Here is a 20,612-nt window from a genome sequence, read left to right as displayed (position 1 = left end):
GGTGAGAAGGTAAACAGTGGAGGGTTGACCATAGCCCCATGCTGTATGAGCAGTTTCACACACTCCAGGCTGACCGTTGCACATGCATCGCATACAGGGGCACTACCGTCAATGTTCATCGCCCCTTGCCCAGCAAATGTATACTCGTCAGACGTCAGGATACGTCATCAGAAGTGTTCACTTAATTTGAGGGCTGGGGGGATAGGGTGTGTCTTTTAAGGGTTTGGAAAGCAACCAGCCTTCCAAAGGTTGAACGGAAGTTTCCACTTTCAATCGTCCACTCTCCTCCCCTTAGCATTCGTCACGTCCGGTTCTCGTTGCATTAGCAGTTCGAGTCTTCTAATAATCACTCTATTGCGGCATTGCCTTTTCAGTTGTTAATTTAATGTTACGTTTTACAATCGAGGTGTAGACACGTATAACGCCACATATATGAGATATATTCAGTGAAGAAGTGGAACTTTTCTAACTTAATTTTCCTATTTGTAAAATGTCGGTATAAAATGTAGGCCTACTGTAAATGACAGTCTGCTCTAAATGCATATGTTTGTCACACCTAAAATCGTTTAATGGATATAATGTATTCCATTCATGGACAGTTTTCAGTTTGTGCTTGATGTTGAAAAGCTCAAGCATCTACTCAACTGCGTCTACTAGCGGAGTGGAGACACGAAAGCAAATCAGTCTCAAAATGGATGCGGGGTGACATAAGTTTCTGTTTCTTTTTTGGAAGCACTACTTTACGTTCAGTTAATATTCCATTACTCGGTGAATATATATATATATATGCTATTTGTGACATATCTGAGTATAGTGTCAAAAAATTCACAAAATATCGAAGTGTGTTCTAATCGCGACGTTTTTTCTTTTTCGTACTTCTTCCTGGTTGCAACGTATGTGGAAACTTGCCTTTGGCACAAAGACTTCGCCAAATAATTCATATGGATTGGCTACATTTTTCTCGGAATAGACGAATTAAAAGTATCGGAATGTCAATGGAAGACGGAGGTGGTCTGCGAATGTCAAGAGGAGAAAAAGGCACAAACTGATTTCATACGTTTTTTTCAACCATGGAAATCGAGAATGGTGCCGCAAGAGGTGACGAATAGAGTTTTTGGTCAACCATAATTCGTTATCACTCTTATAACACTTTTATATGATAGCTATTCATAATTTACAGTTGCCTATTTCGAGAATTGGTTGTAGTCATACATCATTGGTTTTAGGTCTATTTATGAGTGTTATAGTATTTTGTCACGTGTGCATAGGTTACTGGTCTAACTTCACTGTCGTTAGAATTCGCAAGCACTCCAGATAATGCAGTTCCATAGGTAAAACACAAATTTTGGCATAAATACACTACATGAGCAAAGGTATAGGCAATTAGGCCTCGCTCACACTCTGCATTCCAATTCATCCCAAAGTTCGATGGGGTTGAGGTCAGGGCTCTGTGCAGGCCAGTCAAATTCTTCCACAATGATCTCAACAAACCATTTCTGTTTAGACCTCGCTTTGTGCACTGGGGCATGGTGATCTAAGGCTTGTGTGCGGCTGCTAGGCCATGGAAACCACTTTTAATGAAGCTCCCTACGAACAGTTAATGTGCTGACGTTGCATCCAGAGGCAGTTTGGAACTCTGTATATGCTACACGCTTCAGCAATTGCCAGACCCCTTCTGTGAGCTCGTGTGGTCTACCACATCGTGGCTGAGCCGTACTCCTAGATGTTTCCACTTCACAATAACAGCACTTACATTTGACTGGTGCAGCTCTAGCTGGGCAGAAATTGTACGAACTGACTTGTTGGAAAGGTGGCATCCAATGAAGGTGCCACGTTGAAAGTCACTGAGCTCTTCAGTAAGGCCATTCTACTGCCAATGTTTGTCTATGGAGATTGCATGGCGGTGTGCTCGATTTTATACACCTGTCAGCAACGGGTTTGGCTGAAATAGCCAAATCCACTCCTTTGAAGGGATGTCCACCTACTTTTATATTGTTCTTTTAACAACATGCTCACCAGTATTTACACCTAACTCAAAATAGAATATATAAAATAGAATGAAAATGGTTGTGACAAATGCAAGACACCTAGAATACAATTGAAGACGGAATATAATCAATATGGTTGTTACAAATGCATGACACACCTAAAATATAATTGAAAATGGAATTGAATCAGAATGGTTATTACAGATGCATGACACCTAGAATAGAATTGAAAACGGAATAGAATCAATATGGTTATTACAGATGCATGACACCTAGAATAGAATTGAAAACAGAATAGAATCAGTATGGTTGTTACAAATGTGTGACACCTAGAATAGAATGTAATAGAAAATACTATCATACATGTGGTAGTTACCAATACAAGGCACCTAGTATAGAATAGCCTAGAATATAATCGAAACAATTATATAATATATCAACATGGGTAGTTACAAATGCATGGCAACTGTTGGTACAAAACATAACAATTTACAAGCCTGCGGTAAAGTCACTATTTAATCTTCATCCTGTTCCAACCACCAGGTGTTTTGTTACCTGTACTACCAGGTTCTGAGCCCTTCGACAACAGTATTCTGCCTCCACTGCAGAACATGTACATGTATGAGGAGTCCAAGCAGTCTTTCAGATACAACTCTGCTTTCTTGATCAAGAATACCACCCTGCAAGAACGGGTCAGTATATTTGACAACTTGGTAACTTTTTAATCCACCTGCTTACCCCTCAGTGCGCCACCCCCCTTTGACCAGAGAGTTCAGTTATTACATGATAATATCTTTGTAATACTTGATAATACATGATCGTACTTGTACTTCTACATGATAGTAAATGTGTTATATTTGATAGTACATACTATGTGTAATACTTAGTATTTATTGTGCTGTTCAGTCAGTTGTTAAGTACATGTTTACATAAAATCTCTTGATTTTTGCTAGCAAGATGTTGGTCGCATACGATATAAAGAATGACCCTTTCTTGTTGTTGGACAGTATGAGGCCTTCCGAACTGAAAGGAGAGGCATGGGATACTCAGAGGAAGAACTGGAGGAGTCCTATGGGTTCTTACTGTTTGACGACAAAAATAAGGTGAAAATAATAAATAAGGAAGAATATCAATGAACACCAGAGTAATATCACTCTAAACACAATTATAACCATATCTACATTAATATTTCTGATAAAAAGGGAAAGAAAGTCACACACTGATTCCCTTTTTGTATGGAGAAACCCATATCTGTAATTCTTGTCATAGAAAACTACCTCAAAACATCCCAAGCGAAGTTACTGATCACTACTAATCACAATTTTTCTATTTTAAAGGCAAATAAACTGGGAGAAACTGGTGTAATCCCTGGTCACAGTACATGCTCGACGCTTGGAGATCCTTCAAAGGGTAAATGAGCTCCGCTATGTTGTTTTATAACTCTTCCGCCATAGAAAACGAGATATCATCCACTGGGCACACCACATAATTTCAACGTGGAAATTTGGGTAATATTTGTTTGAGACGTTGATCAATGTCATTTAAACCTTTATTCACCCACTGAATTCGCAATATTTTATCACGATGCTTTCAACCATTTTAAAAGTACAACCAAATTCCAATGGAAAAACAATGTCATCTAAATGTATTATCACTGTGCTTTCAACCATTTAAAAGCAACAAAGTTTAAATAGGAATACAATGTCAGACATTTTGTTTTTATACAACTTAATGTATTATTACTGTGCTTCATCTAGTAGCACAACCAAATGACCTGGATTGCAGTTGAGATTACATTAAAAGTGCAAGTGATCAATGCTTTTTGAGAGTCTGCGCAGATTATTATAGCAGTTGTGAAGATTTTCACAGACCTGCATCCTTTGCATGCTATGTTGAACATGCACGATTTCTAGGATTACATAAGAAGACATTATAGTAAATGTAACCTCAATATGTGGCCATGGATGTGTTACATTAAGGTTGAATAAATACAGTGGGGCAAAAAAGTATTTAGTCAGCCACCAATTGTGCAAGTTCTCCCACTTAAAAAGATGAGAGAGGCCTGTAATTTTCATCATAGGTACACTTCAACTGTGACAGACAAAATGAAAAAAAAAATTCAGAAAATCACATTGTAGGATTTTTAATGAATTTATTTTCAAATTATGGTGGAAAATAAGTATTTGGTCAATAACAAAAGTTTATCTCAATACTTTGTTATATACCCTTTGTTGGCAATGACAGAGGTCAAACATTTTCTGTAAGTCTTCACAAGGTTTTCACGCACTGTTGCTGGTATTTTGGCCCATTCCTCCATGCAGATCTCCTCTCGAGCAGTGCTGTTTTGGGGCTGTTGCTGGGCAACACAGACTTTCAACTCCCTCCAAAGATTTTCTATGGGGTTGAGATCTGGAGACTGGCTATGCCACTCCAGGACCTTGAAATGCTTCTTACGAAGCCACTCCTTCGTTGCCCGGGCGGTGTGTTTGGGATCATTGTCATGCTGAAAGACCCAGCCACGTTTCAGCTTCAATGCCCTTGCTGATGGAAGGAGGTTTTCACTCAAAATCTCATGATACATGGCCCCATTCATTCTTTCCTTTAACACGGATCAGTCGACCTGGTCCCTTTGCAGAAAACCAGCCCCAAAGCATGATGTTTACACCCCCATGCTTCACAGTAGGTATGGTGTTCTTTGGATGCAACTCAGCATTCTTTGTCCTCCAAACACGACGAGTTGAGTTCTTACCAAAAAGTTATATTTTGGTTTCATCTGACCATATGACATTCTCCCAATATTCTTCTGGATCATCCAAATGCTCTCTAGCAAACTTCAGACGAGCCTGGACATGTACTGGCTTAAGCAGGGGGACACGTCTGGCACTGCAGGATTTGAGTCCCTGGCGGCGTAGTGTGTTACTGATGGTAGGCTTTGTTACTTTGGTCCCAGCTCTCTGCAGGTCATTCACTAGGTCCCTCCGTGTGGTTCTGGGATTTTTGCTCACCGTTCTTGTGATCATTTTGACCCCACGGGGTGAGATCTTTCGAGGAGCCCCAGATCGAGGGAGATTATCAGTGGTCTTGTATGTCTTCCATTTCCTAATAATTGCTCCCACAGTTGATTTCTTCAAACCAAGCTGCTTACCTATTGCAGATTCAGTCTTCCCAGCCTGGTGCAGGTCTACAATTTTGTTTCTGGTGTCCTTTGACAGCTCTTTGGTCTTGGCCATAGTGAAGTTTGGAGTGTGACTGTTTGAGGTTGTGGACAGGTGTCTTTTATACTGATAACAAGTTCAAACAGGTGCCATTAATACAGGTAACGAGTGGAGGACAGAGGAGCGTCTTAAAGAAGAAGTTACAGGTCTGTGAGAGCCAGAAATCTTGATTGTTTGTAGGTGACCAAATACTTATTTTCCACCATAATTTGCAAATAAATTCATTAAAAATCCTACAATGTGATTTTCTGCATTTTTTTCCTAATTTTGCCTGTCATAGTTGAACCGTACCTATGATGAAAATTATAGGCCTCTTCTCATCTTTTTAATTGGGAGAACTAACAACACAACCAAATATCAACATTTAAATTATATTTATCTAATGCTTGGATAGTTTCATCTGAGCCACTGGCTAAATCACATTCTTTAACTTTTATTTTGGGTTTATTTGTAGAAGTGAATCCAACATATAATTTGATAATTTGAAAGTTATTAGGCTATTTACTGTATTGCAAAAGTGATATTGAATTGTGTTTAGTTGTCAACGCAACCAAATATCAACAGGAGATTTGAAGGAGATTTATCTTTTGTGTCACTGACTTAGTCTGGCTTTATTTCCAGTTTGTCTACAAATAAAAAAATATACGTTGGATTCATATCTCCATCACAACCAAAAATCTAAGTTAAAGAATAGGACTAAATCCTATTTAAAAAGTGCGTTTAAAGTTTGATTTGATTTAGGCATATTCTTTAACTTCGAGTTTTGGTTGAGATGGAGACGTGAATTCAACATGTCACTTATTTAAACTGGAATTAAAGCCAGACGAAGTCAGTGGCACAAATAGAACTATCCAAGCTGAAGATACATCTCCTTCAAATTATATTTGGTTGCATTGACAACCAACCACAATTCAATATCCAGTTTGTCTATAAATTAATAATTGATATGTCGGAATCACCTCTTCAATCTCCACCAAAAATCTAAGGTAAGGAATAGGACTAAGTCAAATCAAATTTTTATTTAAAATGCCCTTAAAGTTTGATTTGATTTATTCCTATTATTTAACTTACATTTTTGGTTGAGATGGAGACGTGAATCCAACATATTAATTACTAACTTGAAGATTACATTTTAACCAAAGTTTACAACCCTAGGTCTATATACAGTTGAATTTGGAAGTCTACATACACCTTAGCCAAATACATTTAAACTCGGTTTTTCACAATTCCTGACATTTAATCCTAGTAAATTATTATTATATATTTCATCTTTTACTTCTTTCATCACATTCCCAGTGGGTCGGAATTTTACATACCCTCAAATAGTATTTGGTAGCATTGCCTATAAATTGTTTAACTTGGGTCAAATGTTTCGGGTAGCCTTCCACAAGCTTCCCACCATAAGTTGGGTGAATTTTGGCCCATTCCTCTTGACAGAGCTGGTGTAACTGAGTCAGGTTTGTAGGTCTCCTTGCTCACACACACTTTTTCAGTTCTGCCCACAAATTTTCTATGGGATTGAGGTCAGGGCTTTGTGATGGCCACTCCAATACTTTGGAAGTAATACTTGGGGTCATTGTCCATTTGGAAGACCCATTTGCGACCAAGCTTCAACTTCCTGATTGATGTCTTGAGATTTTGCCTCAATATATCAATATATATTTTACCTCATGATGCCATCTATTTTGTGAAGTGCAGCAGTCCCTCCTGCAGCAAAGCACCCCCATAACATGATGCTGCCACACCCGTGCTTCACGTTTGGAATGGTGTTCTTTGGCTTGCAAGCCTCACCCTTTTTCCTCCAAACAGAACAATGGTCATTATGGCCATACAGTTCTATTTTTGTTTCATCAGACCAGAGGACATTTCTCCAAAAAGTACGATTTTTGTCCCCATGTGCAGTTGCAAACCGTAGTCTGAATTTTTTTATGGCGGTTTTGGAGCAGTGGCTTCTTCCTTGCTGAGCGGCCTTTCAGGTTATGTCGACATAGGACTCGTTTTACTGTGGATATAGATACTTTTTTGAACCTGTTTCCTCCAGCATCTTCACAAGGTTCCTTTGCTGTTGTTCTGGGATTGATTTGCACTTTTTGCACAAAAGTATGTTAATCTCTAGAAGACAGAACGCTTCTCCTTCCTGAGCGGTATGATGACTGCGTGGTTCCATGGTGTTTATACTTGCGTACTATTGTTTGTACAGATGAACGTGGTACCTTCAGGCATTTGGAAATTGCTCCCAAGAATGAACCAGACTTGTGGAGGTCTACAATTTTTTTTATGAGGTCTTGGATGATTTCTTTTGATTTTCCCATGATGTCAAGCAAAGAGGCACTGAGTTTGAAGGTAGGCCTTGAAATACATCCACAGGTACACCTCCAATTGACTCAAATGATGTGAATTAGCCTATCAGAAGCTTCTAAAGCCATGACACCATTTTCTGGATTTTTCCAAGCTGTTTAAAGGCACAGTCAACTTGGTGTATGTAAACTTCTGACCCACTGGAATTGTGATACAGTGAATTATAAGTGAAATAATCTGTCTGTAAACAATTGTTGGAAAAATTACTTGTGTCATGCACAAAGTAGATATCCTAACCGAATTGCTAAAACTATAGTTTGTTAACAAGAAATTTGTGGAGTGGTTGAAAAACTAGTTTTAATTACTCCAACCTAAGTGTAATGTAAACTTCCGACTTCAACTGTATGTATTGTCTAATTCTAGTTGAACCCTGGGTTGAATTTAAATGCTCACAAGAGCGGAAATTCTTTTTTGTTTTAGCTGAAAGATGAGGCCCATAGCTTACACATGATGTTGCACAACGCTTTAAGTCAATAAGTCATCGTTTTAGTCAAGGTATGATATATTTGGGTTTAAAGTGGGAAAGCCAAAGTTGTAACTTCTGATATTTTCCGTGTCAATGACATGTGTTTCCCTTATGGGATGACTTGCAAATACTTTTCAGTCTACGTTTTTTTTCGGGTCTGGGTTTTATGTGAATGTTACCACCCATCAGCATGGCATTGTTTATTAATCAGAAACACCTGCAAAGTTCTTCCTTGTGACTGAGCCAAACAACTTTTCGCCATAGCCTACACTTGGCTGCCTGAGCTCCACTTTTTTACCAGCAAATTATCATAATCCTTTAGATAATTTGTCAAGTTTCACTTATTATTTAGCTAGTCTGTATAAAAAAAAGACAATTTTATAAATGACTAAATATTGTGTGATATGACTGCATTTTGGAATGGTTTTGACCATGCTGCTTTGATTGATGTCTATCCTATGTTGAAAAGGTACCCGCAAAAGAAAATTACACAAACTTGTTGGTCTATTTTGTTGTTGTTTTCACATTTGTATTGATGTGTTCAATGCGCTCAGGATGTTGTTACATACACACTACATATACAAAAGTATATGGACACCCCTTCAAATTAGTGGATTCGGCAATTTCAGCCATACCCGTTTCTAACAGGTGTATCAAATCAAGCACACCACCATGCAATCTCCATAGACAAACATTTGCAGTAGAATGGCCTTACTGAAGAGCTCAGTGACTTTCAACGTGGCACTGTCATAGGATGCCACCTTTCCAACAAGTCAGTTTATCATTTTTCTGCCCAGCTAGAGCTGCCCCAGTCAACTGTAAGTGCTGTTATTGTGAAGTGGCAATGTCTAGGAGCAACAATGGCTCAGCCGCGAAGTGGTAGGCCACACAAGCTCACAGAACGGGACCGCCGAGTGCTGAAGCCCATAGCACGTTAACATCTTCTGTCCTCGGTTGCAACACTCACTACCGAGTTCCAAACTGCCTCTGGAAGCAACATCAGCGCAAGAACTGTTCATCAGGAGCTTCATGAAATGAAGCTTCAGCCTCACACAAGCCTAAGATCACCATGTGCGATGTCAAGCGTCGGCTGCAGTGTTGTAAAGCTCGCTGCCATTGGACTCTCGAGCATTGGAAATGCATTGTCTGGAGTAATGAATCACGCTTCACCATTTGGCAGTCCGACGGACGAATCTGGGTTTGGCGAATGCCATTAGAACGTTACCTGCCCCAATGCATAATGCCAACTGTAAAGTTTGGTGGATGAGGAATAATGGCCTGGGGATGTTTTTTATTGTTCGAGCTAGGCCCCTTAGTTCCTGTGAAGGGAAATCTTAACACTACAGCATACAATGACATTCTAGACTCTTCTGTTCTTCCAATTTTATGGCAACAGTTTGGTGAAGGCCCTTTCCTGTTTCATCATGACAATACCCCCGTGCACAAGTGAGGTCCATACAGAAATGGTTTGTCTCGATCAGTGTGGAAGAACTTGACTGGCCTGCACAGCCCTGACCTCAACCGCATCGAACACCTTTGGGATGAATTGGAACGCCAACTGCAAGCCAGGCATAATTGCACAACATCAGTGCCTTACCTCAATGATGCTCTTGTGGCTGAATGGAAGCAAGTCTCCGCAGCAAATCCTTCCCAGAAGAGTGGGGGCTGTTGTTGCAGCAAAAAGGGGACCAACTCCACATTAATGCCCATGATTTTGGAATGATATGTTCGACGAGCAGGCGTCCACATACTTTTGGGGATGTAGTGTATCATTTGTGGTGTGCATCATGAGCAAGGTCATTGTAGTCTATCATTTCACTTCTTCTAGCTTTGTGAACCATGGCATGAGCATGGCCTGACTTGACTTTGCTGTACTGCAGATGAATAGCCTGCCAGTAGCATACCAAAGGTTGCACCGTGTCCATTTCAATGTAGAAAAACAAAACTGGTCGAAACCGTTCAATTGTTTGGCAATCGATGATACCGGAGATTATTATTCTTTGTATTTCTATGGCGGATTCGTGGATGCAATTTATAGAAGATGACAAAACTTTGGAGATAACAAGACATGGCAAAGTCAGAGATACTGGCTTCCCCTATCCATCTGTGGCAAAGCTTTCTCTAAATGCTTGTTATGACAAATCCAGAACCAGCCATAGCCTAGCCAGCTGGCTAATCTTTTAAATAGGGTATAGTAAAAAACAACAACAGCAACAACCAGATAATATTAGCTAGCTAGATAAGGATAGCATTCTAGCTAGCTATGCTGACCGCTGTCTGTGCCTCTACTTGTGGTTATTTTTCCACTCCACGTGGAAATCACCACAGCGTTCCCACCCCTAATTCGCGAATATGTATTAGAAGCCTTTGTCATTCTTCAGAGGTGGAACCTAAATGAGAATTTACGCTCTGGGACAGGAATTACATTGATTACAGGGGGCCTTTAAAACAATAGATGTTGATGATTTCGCAAATGCTATATAGGCCTAAATAGTATTGTTGATGATATTTTTTATTTTACTAGGCTAGTCAGTTAAGAACAAATTCTTATTTTCAATGACGGCCTAGGAACAGTTCTGCCCCTGAACTGCCTTGTTTTTACCTTGTCAGCTCAGGGATTTTATCTTGCATCCTTTCGGTTACTAATCTAACACTCTAACCACTAGGCTATATGACTTATAAAGTATGGGTACATTTAATTTGCTCTGTTAAACCTATGTTTTGGAATGACTTTGATAACAACAGTGAATCTATATACAGTGGGGCAAAAAAGTATTTAGTCAGACACCAATTGTGCAAGTTCTCCCACTTAAAAATATGAGAGAGGCCTGTAATTTTCATCATAGGTACACTTCAACTATGACAGACAAAATGAGATTTTTTTCTCCAGAAAATCACATTGTAGGATTTTTAATGAATTTATTTGCAAATTATGATTCAACCAGTTTGTGCCCAATGGTCAGACAAGACGTTAAACCCATTTCCTGGCTTTGTGTTGGCAATGTTCCAAGTGGAAATGACTAAATGGTTCGCAGCACGGAAGTTACATACACTAGGTCAACAACAACCTGTTTTAAGGGGATAAGAGAAAAATGTGTAGTTTGACTATTAATGAAAACTGTTCATGCTGTCAGCCACAAGGCCTCAACTAAACAAAGGAACAGTTCTAAGCTGGTATAATGGACATGCTCTGTTTGGCTAGCTAGGCCTATAGAGAGGCAACTTGCTCGCACACTAAATTACATGCAATTGTCTAAGTTGTGACCATAATCTATACTATGCTATCCGTGAGTGTGCAGTATATGGCTAAATACACTTCATAACATAAGTAATGAGATTGAAAGCAGTTTTCTTACCAAGCTTCTGGTGGACTTTTCAGTGCATGTTTGCTCCCAAATCCGTCTGCTTTGGAAAGTGAAACTGTGCTTTACAGACATATGATATGAATGCTTTGACTGAAAAGAGAAAGTGGAAGTAGAGTGCAAAAGAGGGGAGAGACCAGTGAAACTTAACTCTAGTAATGTCTGCTGAGGCAGGGAGTAGCGTTAGCCTATACTTAGGCATACAGAACATTTTTTTTGAATGATGTAGAAATTAGATATGATTTTAACTCATTGGAATGATTCTACAGCAGAATGTTAGTAATGTTATGAGAGTTTAGCTTCAAACATACAGTACATATCTAACTTTGTTTGGAGTTTCATAAATGCATTCCTGAATAGAATTCAAGGTGCAGAGGCAGTCCCTAGCAGTTCGAAAAGGGGGAGGGTGATGTAAGATTATCTACGGTAGGACAAAGTCTGCTCATTGTATATCTACTAGGACCAGATTGAGATAACTGACATAGTTACGGAGGAAGGAAACAGTGGTCAGAGTCCTTGTGTAGTGTGTTGTTTTGCACTTTCAAAAGTTAACAATTCTAAATGTGTACGACATCGCCATGTAAGAAAAGAAAAAAAGAGACAACTGTTTAGAGATCTTAGGCAACTTTTTACAAAAAGAGTTGAAGTCTATTTTTTTCAGTACTAGTATAAGAGGTCTTTTGTCAGCCCTTTTCATTCCTGTATGGTTTCGTCACTTGTCACTGCTTGAATGTGCTTAATCTATTTTTTCCTTTTTCTCCCCTTGTGAACCTCCTCCCTTCACTATAGAGAAATTGACATGGCACAGCCCTCTCTGCTCAGACTAAGGAAAATATCTAACCACATATCCATAGCATGTACCTGTGTGCTGCAGGACTGTGTTAGCCTACTGAGAAAAAGCCAGAGCATTAGCTTAGGGGGCCAACACAAGTTGATCGTGTGAGTGTGGTGCCAATTCTGCTAAACCACCTCAGTTACATTATGCAGTGTTGACGAGGCAAGTCAGTTAAAAACAAATTCTTATTTACAATGACGGCCTAGGAACAGTGGGTTCACAGCCTTGTTCAGGGGCAGAACAACCAATTTTTACCTTGTCAGCTCAGGGATTTGATCTAGCAACCTTTATGGTTACGAGCTCAATGCTCTAATCACTAGGCTACCTGCCGTCCCAGTTAACCTGAAAACCAGTGTGAAGTTTCACAGCCTCTTCCAAAGTCCTCACTTCATTGTTTTAGAAAGGGAACACAGGCTGTGTTGGGCTTTGCAGTTGGCACGAAAGTATAGAAAGTTTTCCCACGCATTGAAAATATCTTTGACATGTCTCCAAGCAACTCGCTGAACGGCTTTGGAACTTACTCACTGGAGGATATTGCTAATTGTTTTGGGTAAGGCTTGATTGGGTGTGCCTTGGTACTGTGATACTAGGGGCGTTTTACAACATGGCTCCCATGTCCTTGACTTTAATGTCAGATCAGGTGTATAAAAAAAACATATTTTAGTGTGTGGCTTTGGTTCCCTGGGCTGTCACGATTGGCCATTGGGAAAATGAGCACAAATAACATATTCACACTTAGAAATAAACCAAAACCCATTGACTGTGTGATGCATTTATTCAATAACATTTTTTATAATATCTATATTTCCACTTCTCAAATTAAATGTTTCAATGTAATTAAACCTACATATATTTGTATTCCTTGTATTACAAATATTTAGTTCAGCTAACATCTTTCAAGATCCTCACGCCTTATTCTGCACTGGATATGGTTGTTTTGGTTTTATCAGAGAGGAGGATGCTGGCACACTCACCGCCCCATGTTCTTGCTGTGGGAACAGACTTGTCAATGATGTGAATTTTCTTGTTAACTCAGGTGTGTACGTGTCCAAGTACTCCGACTGCCTGGACCTAAACCGCTGGTACCACGGGAAGTCTGGATACATCGCCATCATCAGACTCACCAAGGTATTTACATAGTTACGAGCCACAGAGGCGTTGCTATGTTTAACTTCACTGATGAATGTTCCTCTAGGTTTTTTCCTTCTAAGGAGTTTTTTCCTTGCCCCTGTGCTTCTACTTGCTCTTTGGGTTTTAGGTTGAGTTACTGCAAAGCTCTTTGTGACAACTTCAGATGTTAAAAGGGCTTTGTAAATACATTTTATTGATTTGTTTGTTGAAAGGGCTTGTCATTCAATTCTCTCTCTTTTTGTGTTGTTCTACAGGGCAGAGTGAGAGATGTGACAGAGAACTACACAGTAAACTACACCCCTCCCTCTAATGGGTTTGACTGTCATGTATCAGAGCAGCTCAGTGCTGTGTCAGCCAACACCAGCTCCTTCCTGGCCTTTGAGAGAACACAGGTGAGATTCCTCCATCCATCTAACGTTCATCCATCCATGTCACACTGTGTACTTTTCCAGTAGGAAAAAACAGTTGTAATGACGTCATTTCAACCAGCTTTGCCTCCTGGGTTTCGGGTTCTGTTGCCTTCAATTGTCAAATGTGCACTCTGTGTCAAAGCAATAAAACGGAAATAAATTTAGTAAGCTACCTCTCTACTGAAAAAAGTTATAATTTATTCGTGTTTTTGCTCCAGGCGTTTAGAAAAGTTGATGAAATAGACCTGTACATACAGTAGTGATAAATACAATACAATAGCAAAGCTGAAGAGATTTGTGTTGGTATTTGCAGTACTACATGTATGAGCTGCCTGGTGGAGGGGCTGACTTGACAGTCCAGCCTCCGAGCCATGCCTGCCCATTCGCTATAGTGGCTTTTTCCTATTGGGATACCAAGACACCTGCATCAGAGGACCAAGAGAAGAGGTACATTTCCCTCTCTCTCTTTCATTTTTCCAGATTCATAGAAAATATTTGATGAAAAGGAACATCTTCTAAAACTTACAAAATTATTGATTTGTTTTTTTCTTCTCTTTTGCAGTGAGGAAGAAAAAACAGGTAAGTAAATGAATCAAACTGTTACAAAGGTCCTTTTGGATAATGTTATGGTACCGTTCCATGGCATATCATTACTACTACAGTACAGTGCATTCCTGCTTTGACTGAATGCATTAAGTTCCTCTGGATAACATTGTCTGCTAAAATGTAAATATTATTACAGTGTTTCACTACTACCCCTGGAGGGGTCAGCTCCAAATCAGCTCCCAGGTCTACCATGTGGGTCTGAAGTCTAGCACTGGACCCCTGATTCCAGCTAAACTGTAAGTTCAATGCAACCCTAGTGTGAAGGTGCACTCTCTCTCCCTATGCTATGACTTATAAATACAGTATCCTATAAATATCTCTCCAATTTACTTAATGTGGGTCGTGTCTAGTAGGGCACACCATAGCAAGACAGTAGGCAACAAAACAAAAAATAAGTTTAACTCCCTGTTTTCATTTGGTAACATAACTTGAGAAAGCAATTTTGTTTGATTTCAGTCCAACAGTAATGGCAGTTGACGGAGCCATTAAAATGTCAGATCTAAGGCAGAAATTACCAAAGGCTATGTTTGAAACCTGCTTCATCGGTGAAGGTACGTTTACATATGTTCACAAATGTAAATGTAGGCTACTCAAAAGTGGTTTCATTCTGATAGCATTTTGCTTCAGCAGTGTCACCACAAACAAACTTTCCCAGGACTAGGGTTGCAAAGGGAGGGTATATTACTGAAAACGACCTAAATGTTCAATTCTTTCAAAGGTTTTATCTTATTTATCACAAGACATCAAGTGGCTCTTTTGGATACTTCAGATTATCACAGGTGTTTGTAATCTAGCCCTCTGTGTGGCCTTATCACATGTAAAATATATGAAATAATTAAATAAGATGATAAAAAATAAGTAGAATGACAATGCTGTAAATCATTGTCCTAAATATACTGAACAAAAATATAAACGCAACATGCAATGATTTCAAAGATGTCAATGAATTGCAGTTCATATAAGGAAATCAGTCAATTTAAATAAATTCATTAGGTCCTAATCTATGGATTTCACATTACTGGGAATACAGATATGCATCTGTTGGTGACAGATATCTTAAAAAAGGGTAGGGGCGTGGTTCAGAACACCAGTCAGTGTCTGGTGTGTGACCACCATTTGCCTCATGCAGTGTGACACATCTCCTTCACATAGAGTTGATCAGGCTGTTGATTGTGGCTTGTGGAATGTTGTCCCACACCTCTTTTATGGCTGTGCGAAATTGCTGGATATTGGGGGGAACTGAAACACGCAGAAAAAGAAACGTCTTCTCACTGTCAACTGCGTTTATTTTCAGCAAACTTAACATGTGTAAATACTTGTATGAACATAACAAGATTCAACAACTGAGACATAAACTGAACAAGTTCCACAGACATGTGACTAACATAAATGGAATAATGTGTCCTTGAAAAAAATCTAAAGTAACAGTCAGTATCTGGTGTGGCCACCAGCAGCATTAAGTACTGCAGTGAATCTCCTCCTCATGGACTGCACCAGATTTGCCAGTTCTTGCTGTGAGATGTTACCCCATTCTTCCACCAAGACACCTGCAAGTTCCCGGACATTTCTGGGGGGGAATGGCACTAGCCCTCACTCTCCGATCCAACAGGTCCCAGACGTGCTTAATGGGATTGAGATCCAGGCTCTTCGCTGACCATGGCAAAACACTGACATTCCTGTCTTGCAGGAAATCACGCACAGAATGAGCAGTATGGCTGGTGGCATTGTCATGCTGGAGGGTCATGTCGGTATGAGCCTGCAGGAAGGGTACCACATGAGGGAGGAGGATGTCTTCCCTGTAACACACAGCGTTGAGAATACCTGCAATGACAACAAGCTCAGTCCGATGATGCTGTGACACACCGCCCCAGACCTCCACCTCCAAATCGATCCCGCTCCAGAGCACAGGCCTCGGTGTAACGCTCATTCCTTCGATGATAAACGCAAATCCGACCATCACCCCTGGTGAGACAAAACCACGACATTGTTGCTAGTGATGTCTGGTTAGGACCTGCCTTACAACAGGCCTACAAGCCCTCAGTCCAGCCTCTCTCAGACTATTGCGGACAGTCTGAGCACTGACGGTGTGATTCTGCGTTCCTGTGTAACTCGGGCAATTGTTGTTGTTGCCATCCTGTACCTGTCCCACAGATGTGATGTTCAGATGTACCGATGCTGTGCAGGTGTTGTTACACGTGGTCTCCCACTGCGAGTACGATCAGCTGTCCGTCCTGTCTCCATGTAGCATTGTCTTAGGTGTCTCACAGTACGGACATTGCAATTTATTGCGATGCCACATCTGCAGTCCTCATGCCTCATTGCAGCATGCCTAAGGCACCATGGGGCATTATTTTCACAACGTTAACATCATTAAACCGCTCTCCGACATGAGGCCATACACGTGGTGGGGCTGCGGTTGTGAGGCCGGTTGGACGCACTGCCAAATTCTCAAAAACGACATACTAGAGAAATGAACATTCAATTCTCTCGCAACAGCTCTGGTGGACATTCCTGCAGTCAGCATGTCAATTGTACTCTCCCTGCGGTTGTGAGGCCGGTTGGACGCACTGCCAAATTCTCAAAAACGACATACTAGAGAAATGAACATTCAATTCTCTCGCAACAGCTCTGGTGGACATTCCTGCAGTCAGCATGTCAATTGTACTCTCCCTCAACATGAGACATCTGTGGCATTGTGTTGTGTGACAAAACTGCACATTTTAAAGTGGCCTTTTATTGTCCCTAGCACAAGGTGCACCTGTGTAATGATCATGCTGTTTAATCAGCTTCTTGATATGCCACACCTGTCAGGTGGATGGATTATCTTGGCAAAAGAGAAAATGCTTGCTACAGGGATGTAAACAAAGTTTTGCACCACATTTGAAATAAATAAGCTTTTTGTGTGCATGGAACATTTCTGGGATCTTTTATTTCAGTTCATGAAACAAACACTTTACTTGTTGCGTTGATATTTTTGTCCAGTGTATAAACCATCAACTTAGTGAATGGACAAACATTGACACATTCAATACCACCTTGCACACTCTTGCCTGCATCGAGCTTATCTAGGGTGTAATCATTAGTCCAACAGTTGCAAACGAGCATTTCTATTGGACAAATTCTGCTATTTTTATCCCTGTTTTGTTTGCTTTCGTTTAAGAAATGTTTTTCAGCAGAGTCGGCAGAATGAATACACCCCAAATCACGCATAAACACAGTTCACTTTCATACCTAGCAGTCACGTTGTATTCATTCGAGCCTCTATGCACTCTCCTCCTCTCACCTTTTACCTTCTTTTGTGGACTTCAATGAACAACACATCAGCTGTGTGACCAGGTGAAAAAACCTGTCCAAACCAAACCATATCATAACCGCTACACACAGCATACATCGTTGTCTCCATATTAGCTAAAGTAACGTCCTAGTCAACATAGCTAATAGAACTAATGCGTTAGTAAACCCGCTACAATCATACAGTAACGTTACAGTCTTTTTTTCCGCCAAGATGGCATAGCAGACAGACGTCCTTTGTCCTCGTCTTGTTGTGTCCCGTGTATATATATATTTGCATCTTTTCTTTGCATATCTTTTTATAATAAAAAAAACAACATCTCAACTTCAAAACACTCCTTCAACCCGCCTCACCAATTAAAAAATAATATTATTCACCTCAATTCTGAAATCCATAATAGAAGCTAGCCAGAAGCTAGCCAGATTACTGGCTAACGTTAGTATTCAGCTAACCACTGTTGGTGGTCATCAGCTATCCTTTGGCTCGAAAAGCTATCGCCAGTTTGGTACAACGTGACTCAGACCAGGACATACAGGACCTATTTTCTCTCCATATCCTCAGATTTCTACCGCAAGCTCTGGACATTTACACCTGGATCTTGCAGCTAGCTAGCTGCTATCCGAGTGACTTTTGGCTTACGTCGGTCCCGGAGCAAACATCAATTATTCCGGAGCTAGCCAGCTGAAGAGTTCCATTAGCCACTCCTGGGCTACAATCACCTATCCGGACCCGTTTTACTACCGATGTGGAGCCCCACTGGGCCTTCACGATTGGACTACCAACGTTATCTGCCCGAGGGAGTTATCCAACTGGCCCCTCCGTCGCGACGTTACCTGAACGCCCATCTGCGGCCCGCTAATCGTTAGCTGTCTTATCGGCTGCTATCTGAATAGGTCTATCGGACAATTTTCTTGGGTCACTATAACTATATCTATTTTGCCAATTGGATTGATCCCCTCTACCACATGGAACCCCACTAATCTACCGATGGAAACGCACAAGGTGGCTAAAAACAAACCCTCATCCTCTGCCAGCTTGCTACCGATGGCCCGGCTAGCTGTCTGAATCGCCGTGACCCCAACCAACCTCACTAATCACTGGACCCTTATGAACACTCGGCTAAGCATGCCTCTCCTTAATGTCAATATGCCTTGTCCATTGCTGTTCTGGTTAGTGTTTATTGGCTTATTTCACTGTAGAGCCTCTAGCCCTGCTCATTATACCTTATCCAACCTTTCAGTTCCACCACCCACACATGCGATGACATCACCTGGTTTCAATGATGTTTCGAGAGACAGTATATTTCTCATAATCACTCAATGCCAAGATTTACCTCCACTGTATTCACATCCTACCATAACTTTATCTGAACATTATACCTTGATGCTATTTTAGCGCCCCCAGAAACCTCCTTTTACTCTCTGTTCCGGACATCCTAGACAACCAATTCTCATAGTTTTTAGCAATACCCTTATCCTACTCCTCCTCTGTTCCTCTGGTGATGTAGAGGTGAATCCAGGCCCTGCAGTGCCTAGCTCCACTCCTATTCCCCAGGCGCTCTCTTTTGATGACTTCTGTAACAGTAATAGCCTTGGTTTCTTGCATGTTAACATTATAAGCCTCCTCCCTAAGTTTGTTTTATTCACTGCTTTAGCACACTCTGTCAACCCGGATGTCCTAGCCGTGTCTGAATCCTGGCTTAGGAAGACCACCAAAAACTCTGAAATCTCCATCCCTAACTACATTTTCAGACAAGATAGAATGGCCAAAGGGGCGGTGTTGCAATCTACTGCAGAGATAGCCTGCAGAGTTCTGTCCTACTTTCCAGGTCTGTACCCAAACAATTTGAACTTCTACTTTTAAAAATCCACCTCTCTAAAAACAAGTCTCTCACCGTTGTCGCCTGCTATAGACCACCCTCTGCCCTCAGCTGTACTCTGGACACCATATTTGAACTGATTGCCCCCCATCTATCTTCAGAGCTTGTGCTGCTAGGTGACCTAAACTGGAATATGCTTAACACCCCAGCCATCCTACAATCTAAGATTGATGCCCTCAATCTCACACAAATTATCAACGAACCTACCAGGTACCACCCCAAAGCCGTAAACACGGGCACCCTCATATGGGCACCCTCATCCTAACCAACTTGCCCTCTAAATACACCTCTGCTGTGTTCAACCAAGATCTCAGAAATCACTGCCTCATTGCCTGCATCCGTAATGGGTCAGCGGTCAGGTGACCTCCACTCATCACTGTCAAACGCTCCCTGAAACACTTCAGCGAGCAGGCCTTTCTAATTGACCTGGCCCGGGTAATGCCTTCCTCACCATCTTAAATAAGCATGCCAGCAGAGGTGTATTTAGAGGGCAAGTTGGTTAGGATGAGGGTGCCCATATGAGGGTGCCCGTGTTTACGGCTTTGGGGTGGTACCTGGTAGGTTCGTTGATAATTTGTGTGAGATTGAGGGCATCAATCTTAGATAATGCCTTCCTCACCATCTTAAATAAGCATGCCTCATTCAAGAAATTTAGAACCAGGAGGAGATATAGCCCTTGGTTCTCTCCAGACCTGACTGCTCTTAAACAACACAAAAACATCCTATTACGTTCTGCATTAGCTTCGAATAGCCCCCGTCATATGCAACTTTTCAGGGAAGGTAGAATCCAATATACATAGGCAGTTAGAAAAGCCAAGGCTAGCTTTTTCAAGCAGAAATTCGCTTCCTGCAACACACTCCAAAAAGTTATGGGACACCGTAAAGTCCATGGAGAATAAGAACACCTCCCCCCAGCTGCCCACTGCACTGAGGATAGGAAACTCTGTCACCACCAATAAATCCACTATAATTGAGAATTTCAATAAGCATTTTTCTACGGCTGGCCATGCTTTCCACCTGGCTACTCCTACCCCGGTCAACAGCACTGTACCCCCCACAGCAACTCGCCC

At 41.0% G+C, this 20,612-nt stretch overlaps 1 protein-coding gene across 1 annotated transcript in view; it reads left to right on the top strand.

Moving 5' to 3' along the window:
- The first annotated feature begins 331 nt into the window (after positions 1 to 331).
- The window catches only part of LOC135524066 (uncharacterized), a 39,591-nt gene continuing 19,310 nt past the window's right edge, over positions 332 to 20,612 (top strand). The window contains exons 1-10 of the mRNA XM_064951224.1: positions 332 to 1,098; positions 2,532 to 2,680; positions 2,996 to 3,091; positions 3,326 to 3,398; positions 13,261 to 13,352; positions 13,610 to 13,747; positions 14,079 to 14,212; positions 14,328 to 14,344; positions 14,508 to 14,607; positions 14,828 to 14,922. Of these exons, the coding sequence (XP_064807296.1) occupies positions 1,071 to 1,098; positions 2,532 to 2,680; positions 2,996 to 3,091; positions 3,326 to 3,398; positions 13,261 to 13,352; positions 13,610 to 13,747; positions 14,079 to 14,212; positions 14,328 to 14,344; positions 14,508 to 14,607; positions 14,828 to 14,922 (922 nt within the window). The 5' untranslated portion in view covers positions 332 to 1,070. The remainder of the gene's footprint in view (positions 1,099 to 2,531; positions 2,681 to 2,995; positions 3,092 to 3,325; positions 3,399 to 13,260; positions 13,353 to 13,609; positions 13,748 to 14,078; positions 14,213 to 14,327; positions 14,345 to 14,507; positions 14,608 to 14,827; positions 14,923 to 20,612) is intronic.

Source organism: Oncorhynchus masou, chromosome 31, assembly GCF_036934945.1.
Source record: "Oncorhynchus masou masou isolate Uvic2021 chromosome 31, UVic_Omas_1.1, whole genome shotgun sequence".
NCBI lineage: Eukaryota > Metazoa > Chordata > Actinopteri > Salmoniformes > Salmonidae > Oncorhynchus > Oncorhynchus masou.
This window is presented reverse-complemented; position numbering and strand designations above follow the sequence as displayed.